The sequence below is a fragment of the Pteronotus mesoamericanus genome, unplaced genomic scaffold (assembly GCF_021234165.1).
Source record: "Pteronotus mesoamericanus isolate MK-2021 breed Mesoamerican mustached bat unplaced genomic scaffold, CSHL_Meso_final contig_164, whole genome shotgun sequence".
NCBI classification, from domain to species: domain Eukaryota; kingdom Metazoa; phylum Chordata; class Mammalia; order Chiroptera; family Mormoopidae; genus Pteronotus; species Pteronotus mesoamericanus.
The window spans coordinates 5,953,152-5,972,076 of NW_026555065.1; the positions used below are offsets into that span (position 1 = coordinate 5,953,152).

The following is an 18,925-nucleotide window of genomic DNA, read 5'->3' on the forward strand; positions in this document are numbered from 1 at the left end:
GGTGGTGGTGGTTGGGGCAACGTGGGGCTCCAAAATATTAAAGCTAATAGGGAGACAAGGCTGTCAGCCAGCAATCACCATGCTTTCTTCTAAAAAAATCTCTGATTCCAGCTATCTTACAGACAGGTTTCAAAGCACTTGCGCAGGCCTGCTGCTGGCCCTTCCGGAGCTTTGTATGAATTCTAAAGGGTCTCCTCATCCTCTGGGCAGGCGTGAGTGGTGCCGAGGCGCACGGCCTGGCTGCGTGTCGGCCTCCCGTCCCTGCTTCGGCCAACCCCAGGCGGCAGCCCCACACGCTGGCACCGGATTTCCTTCTCTTGCCCAGGAAAGGCAGTGGAGCTGCCACAAAAGGGCACACAGTGCACTGATGGTCATCAGGGGACGGACTCAGGATGTGTCCCACATGTACTCCAGGAGTCAAAGAATTCCAGTCTTACACGGTCTCTAGATTAGTTTTATTACTTTAAAAGTACATTTCATCAATGTAACACGTCAAGGGTTGCTGCATGCTGAGGACAGCTAACCACAGCTGGGCCGGCGCCTGACCTCCCCATGAAGGGAGGACGGCTGGGTGACGGAGGGAAGCTCTAGCTTCAGAGCCACCATTTCGGAACCCTCCCTGCCAATTCCTTACTGAGAAATCATAGGCAAACTGCCTCCTATTATAAAACTTCAGTTACCTCCTTTGTAAAGTTGGGATTAATAGTAGCTCTAAGCTCAATACGGTTGGTAGAAGGATTAATGTACGTGAAAACACTTAGCATAATGCCTGTCACACAGTAGGCACTCAAATGTGTCATGATTCTTCACATACTGGGGACAAAGGTTTTTGAAGGGACGAGCTTTCTCCTGTATTTAGGGAGCTAATAAAGTCTGCTTTTGAGAGACACGACAGGAGACGTCCTCGCCTGGGCTGGCACTGAAATCAAACAGAGAATTTTGACTATTCTGTGTGTAATTTTGATTCCTTCAGCCCAATGTGGCAGACAGGGTTGAATCCTGGCCCCCAGAGCACACAATCCATTTCCAAATCCCTGGAACCGGTAAACGCAATCTCACTGGGAAAAGGGTCTTTGCAGGTATTGCTTAAGGATCTTAAGATGAGAGCATCCTCGGTTACTCAAGTGGGCCCTAAATCTGGTGACAAGTATCCTTACAAGAGACAGAATTAGGAAAGACAACAGAAGAGCAGGAGACAGTGTGCCCACGGAGGCAGGCATTGGTATGATGCAGCCAGGGAATGCCAAGGGCCACCAGCAGCTGGAAGAGGCCAAGAACGGTTTCTCTCTGGGAGCCTCCAGAGAGTCTGGCCCTGCCAATAGCTTGATTTTGGTCTTCTGGCCTCCAGAACTGTGAGAGATTAAGTTTCTGTTGTTTTAAGCCACCCAGTTTGTACTAGTAATTTGTTACAGCAGCTGTGGGAAAACTAATACAGGTGGGGTCTACGAATTTGCACTTAGCATTCCCCCGTGACGTTGAAGCTGATCCAGGACGTCACCTGAGCGCTGTAATGACACATTGGGACCATGTGGGTATCAACGCTAAGCCCACGACTCCTCTGGGTACAGGGCCCCTAGGCTCCTTTGTCCAGACTCCCTTTTAGAAAGCCAGACTGGTTTAGCCAAAGGGCCAAAAGTAAATTTATGACTCAAGTGACGCAAATATATTATTCTTTTGATGTCACCTACGGACAAGGGAATAAATCTTCCTTACTAACAACATATCTGCAGAGACAAGGATGTTGCTCTTGAACTCTGTAAGTATTTTCTTATGAAATTCCTAATGGAATGAAAAGTAACTGTTGAAACAAAGTCTGGCTTCTTTGCCAAACTGTTTTCCTGCAGAACATACACGGGCAGTGGCTCCAGCCCCCCAGGCCAGGCACCCCACCCCTGCAAACCTCTTCCCAGGGCAAATCTCTTCCCCTTTCTTATTCTAAAGGAACTCAAAAGAAATAAAATTTGCTGCCCTTGAAAAGGCAGAGACACTGACCATTTTAAATCTCAAAAACCTCTCCTTACAAACCAGCGGCAAGCTTAGTAGCCCCCTAAGCTGTTCTGTAATTTAAAAAAGCAAGAATATTGATTTCCTAAAATCAATATCTAGAGACAATTCTGGCTCCTGGATTTCTTGATATGCACATTGATACTGACGGCTGCATTGATAAATGCTAGGTAACCTCAAATGTTGTTAAAAATCCAATTTCTGCCCTCTCTCTGCTGAGACACAGGCTGCTTGAAAAACCCACTCTCCTTGGAGGATCTGCAGAACGAACACCAAACAGGCCAAACATATTTGGCACTTGTAACAACACAGGTTGAAGGGCTCCTCTGGGGTGGCCACACAGGGAGGCATTAGTTGTGCAGAGTGAAATGTGCAAGTTTGCTTTCCTTTCTCATGCGTGAAAACAGACACTGTATTAGAGGTCATGGAAGAACAATGTAGCCTAAAATGCATGAGAATGAGGCCAGCCAGCCAGGACAAAAGGTGACAGACATCAGGCTAGCAATGTCAACTTTAGTTTCTGGTTTATCTCAGCGAAGGTCATGACCAACAGATGACTATAGATGCCTCATGGGCTAAAAAGTCTGACCACAACCAGAAAAATTTCCCTGGAGTTTCTGCCTCAGCACCAGGTGAAAACAGATCCTCAAAGGGACATTTTCAGAGAAGATGTTAGAGGAAGGTTGAGTATTACTTTCCGTCATTAAAGCCAGCATGGACCCAGGCCCAAGAACTGGCACCAGGATTTTGGGAACAGGAACAAAATCAATAAAACTTCTCCCTGCACCTCTCTCTCTTATGAGCATGCTCAGCAGGATCCCCTGGGTGCCCATTACCTTATGTCCCAGCTGAGCTGCTTCTCCCCGAGCCGCTGTGGCGATGGGATCAATAAGGTGCCCGATTTCCTGGACCACTGAAGTCAGCTGCTCCTGCAGCGCCTGGAAAGGAGAGAGAGAGCCGTCAAGTCCACCCCATAACGGTTCCCTATGTGGCACACTAACTTAGGAAGACCGCATGGAAGACAAGGGAGGCCACGAGAAGGGGACATCAAAATGTCTGGGCATGTCATCAAGCTGCGGCTCTACCTGCCCCTTCCTGGGCCAGGGGTCCTCTGCTCTTCTGGGCTAGAACCACACTCCCCCCTGCTCTTCTCCCCACCCCGCCCTGCCAGCTGCACCTGTGAGTGACATAAGGCAGGACTGAGGAGCACTATTTATAGTGGCTTCTCACTCCCACCAACCGCAGTCACAGCCGATGCTACTGGTATCTTTCCATGGGGTTATTCAGCATGATTGCTGGAAATGTGGATCAGCCATGGCTTTCCAAGGAGAGAAGACGACTTTGTCCAAATGGAGACAGCTAACGGTGGGTCTGAGGGGCAATCCAGGCCACTGTGTCCTCGGAACTAAGAACTCGTTAAGGGAGTAGGGGAGAGGAGGGTGATGTAAAAATGAGGTCCCTTCTCTGGACGCAGGACTGTTTCTCAGACACAACCCTGTGAAAATGTCAGGGCCCCCTGAGCCCATCAGGTCAGGTTCTCTGGCCACGGTATCTGGTGATGTGGACACAGTCACTGGACATGGCATAATCAAGGCATTTCTTCTCAGGTGTGAGAGACGGTTTAATCTCTCCATCGCGAGGAGCTGAACGCATGCCATAGAGAGACAGCGCAAGGTCTCTTGGTGATGCTGGAGTGCGAGGGGGTGGAGATTGTTAGCTAATAGTGGGAAATATTAGGCCCTTTTGTAGGAATCTTCATAGGAGCTGTGCTTGATAGAGCCAGGACTTAATACATTAAAACACTGGACATTGCAGGTTTGCACACACCAGCATAGAATGGGTGCAATTCCTGAGAAGCGACAATGTCCTGCTCATCAAAAATGAGACTCAGTCCTTTCCCACTCAACAATGCTGCATACGAGCTGGGGAGCTTTGAGCAGAGTTTAGTCAATGAGATGAGCAGCCTAACATGCAAACTTGAAAACAAATTCCTGGGGGAAAAAAAGGAAAAAAGAGACAGAGATAAAGACAAGGAGGAGTGTAGCGAGAAGCCTCCAAATTTCCAAGGGTCTTATTTAGTTAATTACTTATCTTCTCACTTATAATGTGATAATCCAGAGTGCAAGAATATTCCAGTAATGTTGTCTTATTATAGATGGCTTGTTAAATAAAATATGGTCCAAGTAGGGAGCACAGGCACTTAAAGGGGAGGGTTTTCTTTCTAGAGAGGAAGACAGGATATGCAGGGGAGGTAAGGTCACAGAATGGGGGCGTGAGGGGGGCTTCTGAGGTACCGGTCCCCTTTGTTTCTTGATCAGGATGCTGGTTAATGGGTGTGCTTAGTTTTGATAACTCATCAAGCTGCACACTTACGCATATTTTTCTGTATTCATATTCTACTTGAAAAACAGATTTACAATAATTCTAACATTCTTCACAGGATGAGAATTCTTATTCCTTCTTTCTTTTTTGGAAATAGGTGGTGGTCACATGAAGCTGAGGTGAAACAGCTCTATTAATAAAAATGACTAATATCCACTCTGGGCCCACTCCACAGAGATGGGCCACAGTTCACTATTGATGAATTCAGTGGCAGTAACAGAAACATTGGTAAAGAGACCATCCAGGTTTACTAAGTACCTTCTGAGTGTCAGGCATCCTCAACAAGAAGAAAGAAATATACTCAGGGGCTTTGGGACAGGTAATTAAAAAAACCTCCAAAGATCAAAGTAGGAAAATTCAATTCTCAACTTTGGAAAAACTGGCAAGAAAAGGCAAAGTGGCTTTGAATTAACAACAGAATGCAAAAGATCCCCAAATACCAGATATTAAATAACTTAGGGAAAAAATCCGTTATCTCTGAATGGACAAAATATACTATAGAGTTTAATGCAAAATGTGCCTGTTAGTCTAAAAGTGCATTGATGAAATATGATGACAAAGAGATGTTTGCAATGTTGTGCTTATGTCTGCTCTGCTGATGTGTGAAACTGAATATGGTAACTCCACCTCATTAATATATTCTTATCTGGCATTAATTTTTCTTCAAACTTTAGCCACACTGGAACCCCAAGAAGTATATGTGTTCCTCCACTAAACAGCTATTCTCTGCTCAGCATTTGCCCTGCCTCATCCCAAAACATGTTGGTCCCATTCACCCATCCCCCCAAGCCTGGTCCTGAGATTCTTCCGCACGTCCGGAGCCTTCCGAGCTGGCCACAGAGCCCCAGTGTACCTCCACAGAGATGTCATCCCTCGTGGCCAGACTCTGGCTGACAGCTGCCAGTGAGGCCTGCTCGATGTCCCGGATGCACCGGTTAATGCCATCAATGGAGTAGTCACATTCCCTCTGGCCCGGGGCCTTGTCCCTGGAACAGATAGAGGAAGTTAAACACAGGCTTCTTGGGGTGCAAGTCTCACAACCCACTCCTGCATTGGTGGGCCAGGAGCCCCTCTCTACTCTCTGCCCCACTCAACTGCTTAATTTTAGGATATAATCCCTGACACTTGCTTAGCAATGCCGTCCCGCATAGCCCATTGCATTTCTTAATTGAACACTTGTGCTAACTCTGCTTACTTCTGGTGAGAAGGCTGTGTTGGTGCCTTCCACCTTAGGCTGATGCCAGACAACTGCAAATGAAACAGTCTGAACTTGGATTATCCTTTCATTGGCTCAAGCATAGAATTCTTACTTTAAAAAAAAAAAAAAAATCAGTGCTTTTCCCAGTGCAACCATATGATGCTCTCTATATTGCATACTATTCACAAAGTCCTGGGTTATGGGAGAAGAGAAAATATTTCATGAAATTTTCTTTGCTCTGCATTCGGAAAGTTAACCATGGTCTTGAGTTTCAAAAGTAATTGAAAAACAAACTATAACTAACAAAAGAGATTCATTCCATGATATGGGTTATTGACTTTGGTCAACTTCAGAAATGCTATATCTCCTTAGGGGATATTTTCTCAGGTTACTACTATCACCAAGGAGGTCAGAGAGGCCTAGAGTTACTGTGGGACCTAGAATATGTTTTTGTGTTATTAGCAAGATAAGGTAACCCTAAATCCTGCTAAACAAACAGTGGTGCTCTCTGCCTAAGCTTCTAGCTACAGATGATGTGGTAGAATGGTTGGAAAGGCTGGGACTAGAGCCACCAGACCTAGGAAGGTCCTTGGGAATGTTGCCTCAATTCTCTCATCAGCGAAATGAAGACAATGGCAGTATCTACCTTGCAAGGTTGTTGTGATCGTCAAATGAGAGAATATAGGTAAAATGCTTGGAAGAGTATCTGATATAATTTAGCCATTATTATTGTGACCAGTGCTACCACTGATCCCAAAGAGATAAAGAAAAAGATGATGATAATGATCGACCACATTGTTATTAAATACAAGTTCTAATGGGCTTATTTCCCTGCTGCCCCGTTCAGATGCAGAGCCCTAGCAATTTCTGGAGCAAAACTCACCTGATAGATGTGATGAGACTCTTGATGGAGTCAGACACAGTGTGGGAATGCCCGGCTAGCACAGACCAGGTGGGTGGGTCTTTGGGGTTGATGGCCAGTGAGCGTGCTGTGCGGATGAGGTACGATGAGCTCTCCAGCATGGTCTTGGCTGAGACCAGGATGGGTTCCTGTGCCTGGGAGCCCTGGAACCAGACAGCAGAAGGGTCAAGAACAGGGTGCATAGTGCGAATGGCTTGGGCCCTGGAAGGTCCTGTCCTTTACCAAATCATTGCCTTTGTCTGCCTTTGTTCATTTGGAAGGAGACATAGAGGATAAGGAACCAGGGGGGCTGGCTCATACAGGGCCTTGATGATGAGAACTTTGGTCCATGTTCACTCCTTAAACATTATTCCTTTTTTTATTTAAAGACTTTATTTATTTTTAGACAGAGGGGAAGGGAGGGAGAAAAGGAGGACAGAAATATCAATGTGTGGTTGTCTCTTGTGCGCCCCCTACTGGGGACCTGGCCCGCAATCCAGGCATGTGCCCTGACTGGGAATCGAACCAGCGACCCTTTGGTTCACAGGCCGGTGCTCAATCCACTGAGCCACACCAGCCAGGGCAATTATTTCTGAGTGGGACACATACCAAGAATCAGCCCCAAACCTATGCATAGAGATTGTTCTCAACATATAAAGCTAAGGCATTACCTCTTAAGACATGTATAGACACTGAGCTTCATTAACTCTGTGCATGTGTCATTGACAACAATAACAATGCCCTACGTGTTGACAGAGAGAACTTTTGGAGTTCTTAACAGTTTGTGCTCATTTAGTGGCACAGAAAACCTGCCAAAGACACCAATATTACCTTTGCTGTAAAGACTCCCTACCTCGGAGCTGATTTGGGCAGGAACACTGACAAACTCAGGGTTGGATGCAAAGGCTGTCAGGTTCTCCACGGCTTCGATCAAGGGTGCGGTGGCAATGCGACACTTATTCCGGTTGTCTTCAGAGAAATCCCCATCCAGGGCCTGATGGGAGACAAAACGGAGACTTTACCCCACTGAGAAGCACAAATCTCTCCTGGGCCACAGTAATCACCTTCCAGAGAAAGAAGGTGGTTTAGTGGGAACACAAAATGTTTGGTGAATCTGTAAGTAGTAGATAAGAACTAATTAGAGAGAGCTCTGTCATCAAGCAGCAGGCTCAGTTAGCACTTCTAAGAAATAAAGCTGAATATGTGGCTCCCAAGGCAGCTGACCTCACAGGCCATTGACAGGCCATTCACAAAAGGCAGAAACGAATTCAAATAATGTTCTGCTCTTCACTCCCTGAGCCAGGCTGCCAGACCTTGAGGCTGAACCACCTTCCTCCCCACTTTTGACACTATAACGTTTGGGTTCTTCCTTTCCACTTTCACTCCAATTAAGTCTATTCCCTCCCAAACTATAGGAATACTTTACATTGTGTAGCACTTTCAACTTTTTCTAAGTTTTACCTCAAGGTCTCTGAATGACCAATGAAAGAAGGGCTTGCATATGCGCCATTCTGAAATAAGCAAAATGGAATCCAATGGAAAGGAATGGACTAGAACTGACCCCAACACTCTGGACAAATTTAGTTAAAGGGGCCAGGCACAAAAGGGTACGTACTGTGTGATTCCACTTATGCAAAGTACAAGAATGGGTGAAGGTAATTTAAGGTGTTGGGCCACATATGACTGAAGGAGCACCAGGGAGCCTTCCGGGCTGGCTATGCTCCGCGTCTTGATCGGGTTGTAGTTACCAGGTATGTTCAGCGTGAGAAAAGTCATTGAGCTCTACAAATATGATGTATGTGGGTTTTTTGTTTGTTTGTTTTTCTGCCTATCTTATGCTTCATTAGCTTTTTTCTTTTTTTAAATTAACAGCAGGTAACACAATGACATTGAATGATCAGTTACATCGCTGATTAATGTCCTGGATGGATGGGAATCCAGGAATGTGGCCTGTGATCCATGCCAGGCTGCCTCACAAAGCGTTAACATCTGGATTTGAGGTTCCCTACCCCCAGACTGCACCTGCTGAAGAACAAGACTGTTGGAACCAACAGCCTATGATCCAGCGATAGCAGCTCTGCCTCCCAGCAAAGGGCCATGTTTGAGAAGGCAGTTATCTTTGTAGAAGAACGTAAACTTCCTCACTAAACAACCAATTATAAACTTTTAATTTAACTGTTATGAGCACTATTTAAATGCCAATTTAGACAATTAGTGAACAAAAAACCAGAGGCACCAGCATTATGAAACAACCTGGATCTGATGTGGGCATATTTCTTTTTCATTAAGGCAAGAGTAGGCAGACACAATCAGTTTAAAGGCTATTTCTGAATAACAGCTACATTCCAATCAAGTGCTGGCAGCTTGGGACAATAACTGCACATCCACCAAGCTAGGATATTCAGAGGAATTCCCATGAACCTGGCTGATTCACCATCTTTGCTAATACTGTGCATGGCTTGCCTCAGTTGATGCTCTTCCCCACCAGACAGGAAGGGGAAGACCTCTACCTCCACCTCTAACTTAACCTCTCTGATTCTGCTATTCTCCTAGGCCCAATGGAAACCCTTGGTGCCTGCTACTTCTTGCTCATATATGTGGCCTCAGTTCTAACTGCCACTCACGTACTCACTAAACACTGATTTGGTGCCTATTACCTCCACTTCACCAGGCACTGGCAACACAGACGTAAACCTGGCACTCTAATCTTGTTGCACTATTAACACGGACTCCTTGAAGTCAGGCCCTGTCAGACTTCAGAGCAACTTGGGAACATAGTGGGAGGCAGTGTGGGCACCACATAGCAAGAGCCTGTGGGGCGTGGCCCCAGCACAGGCAAACCAGTGAAGGAGGAAGATGGCAGAAGTAGACTTTGGTGTCAACGGAACCTGGGTCCCAGCATCACCCATGGCCAGTCACATCCCCTCTGGTTGCGGTTACATGGCTTCTAGCCAAATAGAAGATGCCAAGCCTCCCTTTAGTGCTGCTCACTTCTCCTGCCTCTGACCTCTCCATACTCTTCCCGCCCCCTTGTCTACCTCCCACAACCCTCTCAGCCTATTGGGAAGGCAGGTACCTGATCAAGCCAACAATCCTTAGTTAAACTTACTCAAAATGAGAAGATGAGTAATCCTGAGGGAAAGTCTAAGGCATGGTTTTCTAATTGTGCAGTTTCATAAACTGCACCAATAAGAGGAAGATTTTTTCTTTGATTTTTTTCACAGGACAAGACCTTGAATGACTTGGAACAGAACACTAACCTACATCACCTGCTTTTTTTCATTTTCAATGAGGAAAAGCTATTTCCTCCAACAGAAGCATTTAGCATCAGAAAGGATGCTTTACACACAGACACTACTTCACTTGTGGGTGCTGCCTCTCCACTCTAGGGATGGCTGTGCCACCTGAGGGAACTGAAGGCTCAAATCTGCCCCCTGGAGAAGTCTGAAGCAGACACGGCAGTTTTCACGTAGATGGTCCAGTCCCAGAACGTCAGAATATCAGTCCCAACAGAGAATGGGCGAATTCCCTTAGCTAAAGACCCAAAACCTGTAGGGACAGGGCTCTCTCGGCCCGTGGGCTGTGCTCACTTGGCAAAATCTCACAGGGAGCTGGCAGGAACAGTTTCTGCATGTGTACCAGAATCACAGATTCATGACTTCAGGAGTTAGGAGAAACTTTAAAGATTATTTAATCCTAAATCTCCAATGTTCCGGATGATAAAACCAACATATCGAAAGTGACAGGCTATGCCAAGGTCATGCTTCAAACCAGAACTCAAGACCCCGGGCTCCCTTATCTCCTACTGACCTTTTAGACAAAGGCAACAAGAATAACAAGTAAAAGAAGCCTAGAGGTATTTTTTGGTTTTGTTTTTTCCTTCTTTTTTTCTGAAGACACCTGTTTTACTAATCCAAACAGAAGGATGGCCAAAAGAAAAAAAAAATACAGCCAAGTCAAATTGATTAATGACAACTGGATCTGGCTGGTGTCTTTGGTACCTAGAAATGCTTAATCGCAAAACCCTGAGCTTCACCTCCACGGCGAGAGGCAAGGCCACGCTCCAACTTCTCAGAAAAACAAATGCTGTTGTTGCACAATTTTTACTTGGCACCCACACCCGAGCGACTGCACACTTAAAGCAACATTCCATTCCACACATCTGATGCGAGACTAGGTAATGAGCTGACTAAAGCGAGAAAAGCTGGCAGCATTACATGTGGTGATCAGTGGAATGCGACAACCTTGGTCAGGGGTCTGTGTGCTCCTAACTTGCCCTGGCAGGAAGCACACTCTTGCTGAGCCATGCTTGGCATTGTAAAGAATGCCATCAGTGGAGGCTTACAATTCCCAGAGGCCCATGTCCTCCATGGATGCTAATAACTTGCTGCAAGGTAGTCTGCTCCCTGCTCCTCCCTGCTCCCCCTCCTTTCTTTGTGACAGTATGGGTGTGTCAGCTGGGATTTAGGCTTGGGCACATCCTTGTGGTTAAAGGGAAAAAAAGCATGGAGAAATGTAAAACTTAGAGCAAAAGGCAGTTATCACGGTAGCTCGCTGTCTTAAGCATGTAAGGAATGAAATATTCATTTGTGGTATCATATGACAGGATTCTTAACCATTCCTTAAAAAAGGAAATCTCTTCAGTATATGGTATGATGTGCTGCAGTGAAATGACCTTGTACCATTTTCCTATTAGTAAATTAAAAACAAAGCTTATTGTACCCACCAAACCCTGCCACCCGACGGGAACTAAAAAACAAGTACGTTTCGGCAAGTTGAGGGCACAGGTTCATTTCTGTTCCTCGTGCACTGCTGCTGATTCCCGGGGTGCTCCCGGGAGGTGAGGCCTTCATCTTCTCCACACGACAATCACCCCGCACCCCTTCTCTGGTGTTCTGCACAGGCCTATCTTCCAGGCCATCGCAAGAGCTCATTTGCTGCAGGGAACTGCAAAGAAGGTTTGACTCTGTGTGGAGAATCGGAAAGGATGAGCTCTTGTAACAGCGCTAGGTAGGATTTAAAAGCCAAGGATGAGGCAGAAAAGAAAGATTTCCAGGAATTTCTACAGAATTTTTTTTTTTTTTTTTACTCCCTAGGTCCATCTAAATACGGACTGTTTTTTTTAATAATCAGAAAATGGCCAACTTTAACTGAAAAAAGTTAATAATACAAAGCAAACTAACAATGATGTCACTACTTTCAATTCTCTCTTTCCAGTGCTGCGGCCCCCTGCCCCCGACTCCCCCTGAAACTTGCACATGCACTGCAGGCACATCAAGGTATTTCTCCCCAGGCTACTGAGACAAATTAGTCTCTCCACACAGAGGATTTGAACAGCATTGCCAAGGGGTGAGAGCAGAATTGAGAGTGGATAGAGCAGGGGATGTGGGTTTGCTTACTGGCTGGGCCACCCTGGGGAAGTTACTTAACCTTCTTGTTGCCACAGTGTCTTGTCTGCAAAATGGGAATGACAAGCACTGGGTGGTTGTGTGGACTGAATGAGTAATATACACAACACACTTGGAACAGGCTTTGCACAAGCCAAACACTTAAAAAGTAACCTTTATTAATTTCTAATACTATGAACTGTGATGGCCATTAAGGTGAGCCACCACCAGGACCTAGGGGCATGGGCTTTAATTTTTTCCATTTTCAACCTATATTATTGTCTTTAAATAAGCAGATTTCTTATTTTCTGTTGTTTTCATTTCGAGACTCGATTTAAACAGCTAAGAAATTGCTGACTAGGGCACCTGCCTGGTGTTAGGCCCACAAGCTGCCAACTGCTGCTGGGCTGTGTTCTCTCCTTTGCTTCTGCTTGGCTCAGCCGTTGACTAATGTCTCTCTGTGATTAAAGTGGCTTTGTATGGTGAAAGGAAAATGAGGGGTCTAGCACCCTCTCCTCTGGAGTAAATGGGGGAAAGTCCCATTACTCTGGGACTTGCCCAGCAACAAAGCAGACTGTCCTATCTCAGTGAGCATGAACATCCTTAAATCAGGCGTTAACCCTCCAATGCCTTTCACTCCTGCATAACCCGGCTTACACAGAACTGAGAGCTGACCTCCCATAGTAACCTCCTGTAGAGGGTTGGAGGGGGCACCAGGCTCTCTGCCTGTGGCCTACTGTCCAGGCCGTGGCCCTTTCCCGCAGGATCAGCTGCCCCCTGCCTGTTAGGTCCCCGCTCAAAGAAGACTGGGTTTGTGGACTAACAAATGTTACATTCCAGCTGCTGCAATTCCCTCCCCACTGTGGCCCCCATGAACTTGCTATAAACACAGATTGATCTGTTTCAAAAACCTGATGCTCCATTGTAAACATTTAATTAACTACAAACAGAATGCATATCATAAGATAGATTAAGTTGCTTTTTTTAGATAAGTGATTTTCCCGCAATTTCCCATTCCTTCTCCCTCCACCTTCTCTCTGGATCCAGATCTACTAACAGAGGCAGAATCTTCTACCAGCTCCTTCAAAATCATCTCACATGAGCACACAGTTTAAGTAAACACAGGGCGTTTGCTACCCAAACACAGTGCCAAGAGAGGCCGCAGAGCCAACCCCTTCCGGATTTGTGCCCCTAAGCTTCTCATGCACAGAATTTGGGGAGTGCCGGCCCACCCAGCTATCTGAAAGGTTAGTAGGAACCCAGGCTGTTAGTTTTCCATGATGAATATCTCCACCAGTAAGGGACTCCTCAGTGACTTAAATCATGTGACCAAATTAGATGTTAAATTTCACTTGACAATAAGTCTTAGGAGAGCAGAGCTTCAATCCCATACTTTCCCTGCTGCCACAGGTGTTCCAGGGATTCCTAAGGGCCAGACACCTACCTTGATGGTCTTCACCAGGTTGGCAGTGCTGTTCGCAACTTCCTTGGCTGACTGGACAAAGTGCCTCTTGGCCACTGGGTTGGCTGTCTTGGACGAGGCGATGCGGCAGGCGTTGCACAAGGCTGAGGTGTGCTTGGCGACAATCGTGGCCGCTGAGAGAACCTATAAAGCATGGAGCTGGGTTGGGGGCACCCCATGTTCAGTGCATAGGGCTCCAGTTCAGAGGAGTCCACCCTGGTCCCAAGCCCTGGATTCCTCTTCAACGCACATGTTCAGGGCCCGTGTAATTACAACACGTGTGTCTAGCTCTGCCACTCCCAAAGTCACTCCAAGAAAGGAGAGGGCAAGAGTTATTCACCAAGACTGAACCAAGAAAAGGAAAGTAGGTGCTGACATGGTGGTGGGAGTGGGCTGGGCTCCAGAGAGTCTTAAAGGAGATGCAGTCAGCTATCCTGGGAACTCCACACAGGAAGTATTTGGTCCAGGGTCTAGGCCAGCACTGCCCGAGAGAAATATACGATGAACCCCATATGTAATTTTCAAACAGCCATGTTATTGAATAAAATAAGTAGAGAAACAAGAGAAATTAATTTAAACAATGTATTTTATTAAACTTGAAATATCCAAAATATTTCATTTCACCATGTAATCAATTTGAAAATATTATTGAGATTTTACAGTCTTTTCTTATCATACCAAGTTTTCAAAGTCCAGTGTGTATTTTATACCTATAGCCCATCAAAATCTGGTCAAGCCACATTTTAAGTGCAGCTAGTGGCTACCACATTGGAGAGTCCAGGTATAGATAAGTAAAATAAATACCAAGGTGTGACAGCTTTTGCCTCAAGTAGGCACCTTATTAGGTGGTCTGGCTCGGAAATCTCCCAGGCTCTCCCCTCTCCCCAAAGCCCCCTCCCCTGCCCCCGGCAAAACCAAGCTGCTCTCCTGGATCCATCCATCTGATTTACTTCGCTGAGGCTGGTTACACCCCTTTGGCTTTAACTGGATAGGTAAGGAATCTCAGGTGCGCTGCCTTACCAGCCAGCTCTGAGGCCTGCGTTAGGTCCAGATCGTCCCTCTATTGCCTCCTTTACTTGGGTCCTTCTCCTGCCTCAAGAATGCTGGTCCTAGGCTTCGCAGTGAACATGCCACGCACAGGCTGCCACTGACGCCCCACGGAGGCCAGTTCTTGCTCCTTTCAGCACATACTGCTTTGGTGAGTGAATGGGAATCCACGCCACTTGAGCACTGCAAGTGCCATGAAATGTCACATACTGTCTAGGCCTAAAATGCCTGTGGCTCCTTCACGTGCTGTGGATTATGAGACCTAACTTTGAGACCTGGCTCAGTGCTACCTTCTCTGTGATGCGAACTCTGACAGCTCCTCAGAAAATTCTTCATACCTTCCTCTGTGCATCCCTGGTACTGTCATCAAAGCGCAATCACTCATTTTCCAAACTTTATCCAACAGACTAAGAACCAAGGTCACTGGGGATTGGGTCTGACTCATGTAGACCTTGAGTGCTGAGCAGAGAACAAGCTCTCGGCGTAGGTCCTCTGAACTGAATGGAATTATGAGACTCCCGATGAACCTCATGGTGACTGACTACTTTACTCCTTCGGCCTTCCAGCATCCCATTTCAAAGCACCTACACGTTCCCACTTTCATCGCAATTTGTAATATCCCTCTGTGCCACTACTGAAAGTGCTGCATTGGCTGGCTTTGCTCTGTGAGAAGAGTATTCTTTACTTACTTTTCCCACTCTCCCACAACCCACCTACAATACCTTATGGACTCACAGATCCCCTCTTCTCGCCCCCTGGTTACCTGCGATGGGCTGCTGCCAGGGTCCACCAGATTCTGGCATGCCATCTGGATAGCCTGATTGGCCCTGGCAAACTGGATGGGGTCCACCAGGCCCTGGTGGCCTGCCTGGCTGTTAGGATCAGAGATGCCGACAAGGTACGCAGCCTGGAAAAAAAGCAGAAAAACCACAGCTCAGGCTCTGAGCTCCCAGATGAGTCTGTGGGGAACAATGGTCCTGTCATGTACACGCAGCAACCATGCTTAGGAGCTCCTTAGTGCAAGCTGGTCAGAGTAATCTTGTCAATAACTATGGACAGGTGAATGCCAGCTCAGGCCAGGGACATGCTAGCAGGAGTTTGATACAGGCTTCTGGGAACGAAGTCATCTTGCTCTTAAGAAAGCCTCAAGAAGCTCTTCTGTGGGGTATGAACCAGGATGGATGCAGCCCCGACCGTTTCTGGCAGCCATTGTATGACCATGAGGGTACTCAGCCTCAGCATGAAGATGACCCTTTGGCTGGCAGATGGGAGAGGCAGAAAAAAGTGGGTGCAGGCTGATGGCATGGAGCTGCTGGGTCAGCCAACCCTGGAGCATGCCCTTCATGAGGGCGTCTTATCTCATGGCCTAACACGTCTTATTCTTCAGGCCAGTATTCCCAAGGGCAAATAGGAAGAATGAGTGACATAGTTCAGGGAAAAAAACAAAGGTAACATTTGGTATCCAAGAGGACAAGAGGCTACAAGAGGAGGTCTTCCCTTTAAACCCTCTGGATGTGCTAGATGAATAACAGGGAGAAAATGAATCTGTGAACAGGAATTTCAACCTTAATTCATTTCCCCTGAGATTTGCAGGGCAGGATGAAGGTGGATAATTTCATCCCCCAAACTAGGGATGTTTTTCTTCAGTTTAGTATAATCTTCTAGGCTCAAAGCAATTGTCAAACAATAACTCCTTTAAAATAAATGCTGACATTTTTGAAGCTTCAGTCACATGAGCCCAGTAATTATTAGAAATGCACAGGATCACCCAAGAGCAAGGAACATGCCCAGTCACGTCTGTGCATGACGGTGTCTAATTTTTTTTCCCTCTGACGCTAAAAAGATCATGATTAAGATTTTCACAATTGTAAAACCTCAGAGAGAATTTGAATTATGTGATGCCTCTCCCCGCCTCCCCTCACCCCCAAGCAACTCCTCTGTACCAATGACCTTTAAAAACAGGAAAAGAGCAAGCTGGCCTCTGAACCTTTCACGCTGGGTCTGCAGTACTGGGTGCACTGTGTTCTCCTTCCCAGGCTGCTCTGCTCCTGGGAGGCAACTGGCTGATGTTTTGTCTAATGCCGTGGCCAGCACAGGAGACACCGCCTTTCCCATGGTTTCTGTGGTGGCAGCTGAATAAGGAGCCGAAGCTGGAGCTCCCCCAATGCCTCCCACTGGGATCAGGTACGCCCACAGTCTGGCTCTAGACACAGGCTGCATTGCATAGCAAGGGGATCAACCAGTCCCTTACCTGAGCTGCTGCCTCTGTCAGCCCACAGAGAGCCTTGGATGCAACCCCCACACACTCCCCAAAGGCAGGAAGGTCCCCGGTCTTAGCATTCTGTGAAATCCCTGCCATCGACTCTCCCAGAACCTGCAAAACAACCAGCAACATTCTCTGTCCAGCGTTCTTTCAAACCATGAGGTACAGGGAACTACACTTCCAACTTAAACATTCAAGGACACTTAATTTAAAGTAGTTGCCATTATTTTCCTTTATTTGCATCAAGAAGAGATTCAAGAGAATCATATTGTTATGGTTCCATGAAGAAAAATGAATAATAAAAAGTATAAACCTTTTACCCAAAAGTTATCTATATCTCAAGGAGGAAGAGTAAATATACTCAGATCAATAGAGTAAAATCTATATAGGGCATTCCATGGGTGAATATTCTGAACTGAAAACTCATAGTTCTCAGAATATAAAAATCAGACACATTCGCTGAGCTGTAGATGAAATCATATCCAGAAAGCAGAAGACACATTCCTCCTGGTATTATTCATTTACTTATTTACACTAACATTTAAATGTCTTTATTAAATATATACAGATAGTTAATCTGAACACTAATGAGAGGGTTTCCTAAATATTTTAAGAATTTTCCCTTATTTTGAAAGCCATTGGTATATTTTCTTCAAAAGTCTTTAAAATAGCAGCTAAAAGGGATTTTAGTATTCAGAATCCAACCCAGAGCAGTCACGTACTGTGCGCAAGGTCACAGAGAAGGTCATGGGCAGAGGCAGGGTGTCTGCCCCTCATCTGGCGTTCTATCTTCTAAGGGCCTCATGAGGCCCCAGAGGGGCTGGTTCTACCTTCCAGGATAAGAGATGGGGGAACGGAAGGCTGGTCAGCACAGCCCTTTGGAGAGACAATGGGATTGCTAAGTCTAGAACCAATACAGAACTCATTTGTCAATAAGCCATCCTGGATGGGTAAAAGAAAAAAAAATCCCTAAAATTGCTTAGATATTCAAGATAATACAGTTTACTTAAGGAGTTGAAAAGCAAAGAAGTTAGAGGATATTTCCATGCATAGCTTTTTCCTCTCCCTACCCCTGCGTCCCTCTAAGTACAAGAAACACATGCATCCTCCCCTTACAATCCAAAATTCCACAGAGAATGCTGGACAGAACCACCTCTAGTCTTTGCTCAATGCAAAGCAGGCTCTCCAGACATCACCGATACATATGTCTCCCCAAAGCTAATGTGAAGTGATATAAACAAACATGCACTTGTGCTCCAAGTACAAAGCCAGATTGCAATTGCTCAACATTCATTCCTCTCACTTCCATTTCATTTTAACCTGATTTTGGCATTCTCAAAAACATTGACATTATTATCATGGGTCAGTGTTGTTCAACCTTTTAAAAACTGTTACTCCACTAATATGTCTTTTTATAACATTTCCCCCGCAACAGCCAACCACATCAAATTAAATACTAAGACAAAAGGTTTTGTTGAATAGGTTAAAATGGGGGCGGGGCAGGGGGCAGGCAAAAACCACTGTATTACTTTAGATTTTTCTACCTCCCCAACCCTGACCCCCCCACAATTTTTCACTCTCTTTGAGAATACATGCCATGGATGGATGGCAAGAAGAACACAGATGAGGGGCTCATATAAGACGAAGTCACTGAAGGGTTTTCCCCAACAGTCTGACCACAGGTGAAGAAAATACACGATTCGATTCACAGTAAGTTCCAACTGTGATATGATATAAGCAGTGGATCTCAAAGTGTGGCTCCTGGACTGCATAAGCAGGACCCAGGAACTTGTCAAAAATGTACATTCTCAGTCCCACCTCAGGTCTACAGAACCAGAAATTGAGGGCTGGGGCCCTATAACCTGTGTTTAACAAGAAAGACCCCGAGGTGATTCTGGTGTGTGCTGCAAGTCACATTTGGAGAAGCACTTGAGCACAGGGCTCCACCACAAGGCTTTGTGACACATGCCGCAATATGGAGTGGCCACAGGCGGATGCATTCAAAGCATGTCTAGACTTTCTCCGCACACCCAGGAGAAATGTCAAGAGCATGGGCAGGCTTACCTTGGAGTTTTCCATCACACTCTCAATGCAGTCAAAGTAAGAGAGGTCACTAACAGGTTCATTAGGATTGTCCAGCATCCCTTTGACTGTCTATGGAAGGAGAACACAAGTTAAAAGCAAGTGTTACAGATCAAGAAAAATTCAACATAAAATACCATCAATCAACTTCCCTCAATCACCCCCCCCCCCAAATGGCATGGTAGGTATTCCCACCATG

General features: G+C 46.0%; 1 protein-coding gene across 1 annotated transcript in view; it reads right to left on the minus strand.

The window, feature by feature from the left end:
- Nucleotides 1-18,925, minus strand: part of TLN2 (talin 2) — a 401,255-nt gene that overhangs the window by 69,808 nt on the left and 312,522 nt on the right. The window contains exons 35-42 of the mRNA XM_054565330.1: nt 18,709-18,798; nt 16,633-16,755; nt 15,145-15,288; nt 13,317-13,478; nt 7,339-7,479; nt 6,468-6,649; nt 5,240-5,372; nt 2,841-2,942 (exon numbers count right to left, since the gene is read on the minus strand). Of these exons, the coding sequence (XP_054421305.1) occupies nt 2,841-2,942; nt 5,240-5,372; nt 6,468-6,649; nt 7,339-7,479; nt 13,317-13,478; nt 15,145-15,288; nt 16,633-16,755; nt 18,709-18,798 (1,077 nt within the window). The remainder of the gene's footprint in view (nt 1-2,840; nt 2,943-5,239; nt 5,373-6,467; nt 6,650-7,338; nt 7,480-13,316; nt 13,479-15,144; nt 15,289-16,632; nt 16,756-18,708; nt 18,799-18,925) is intronic.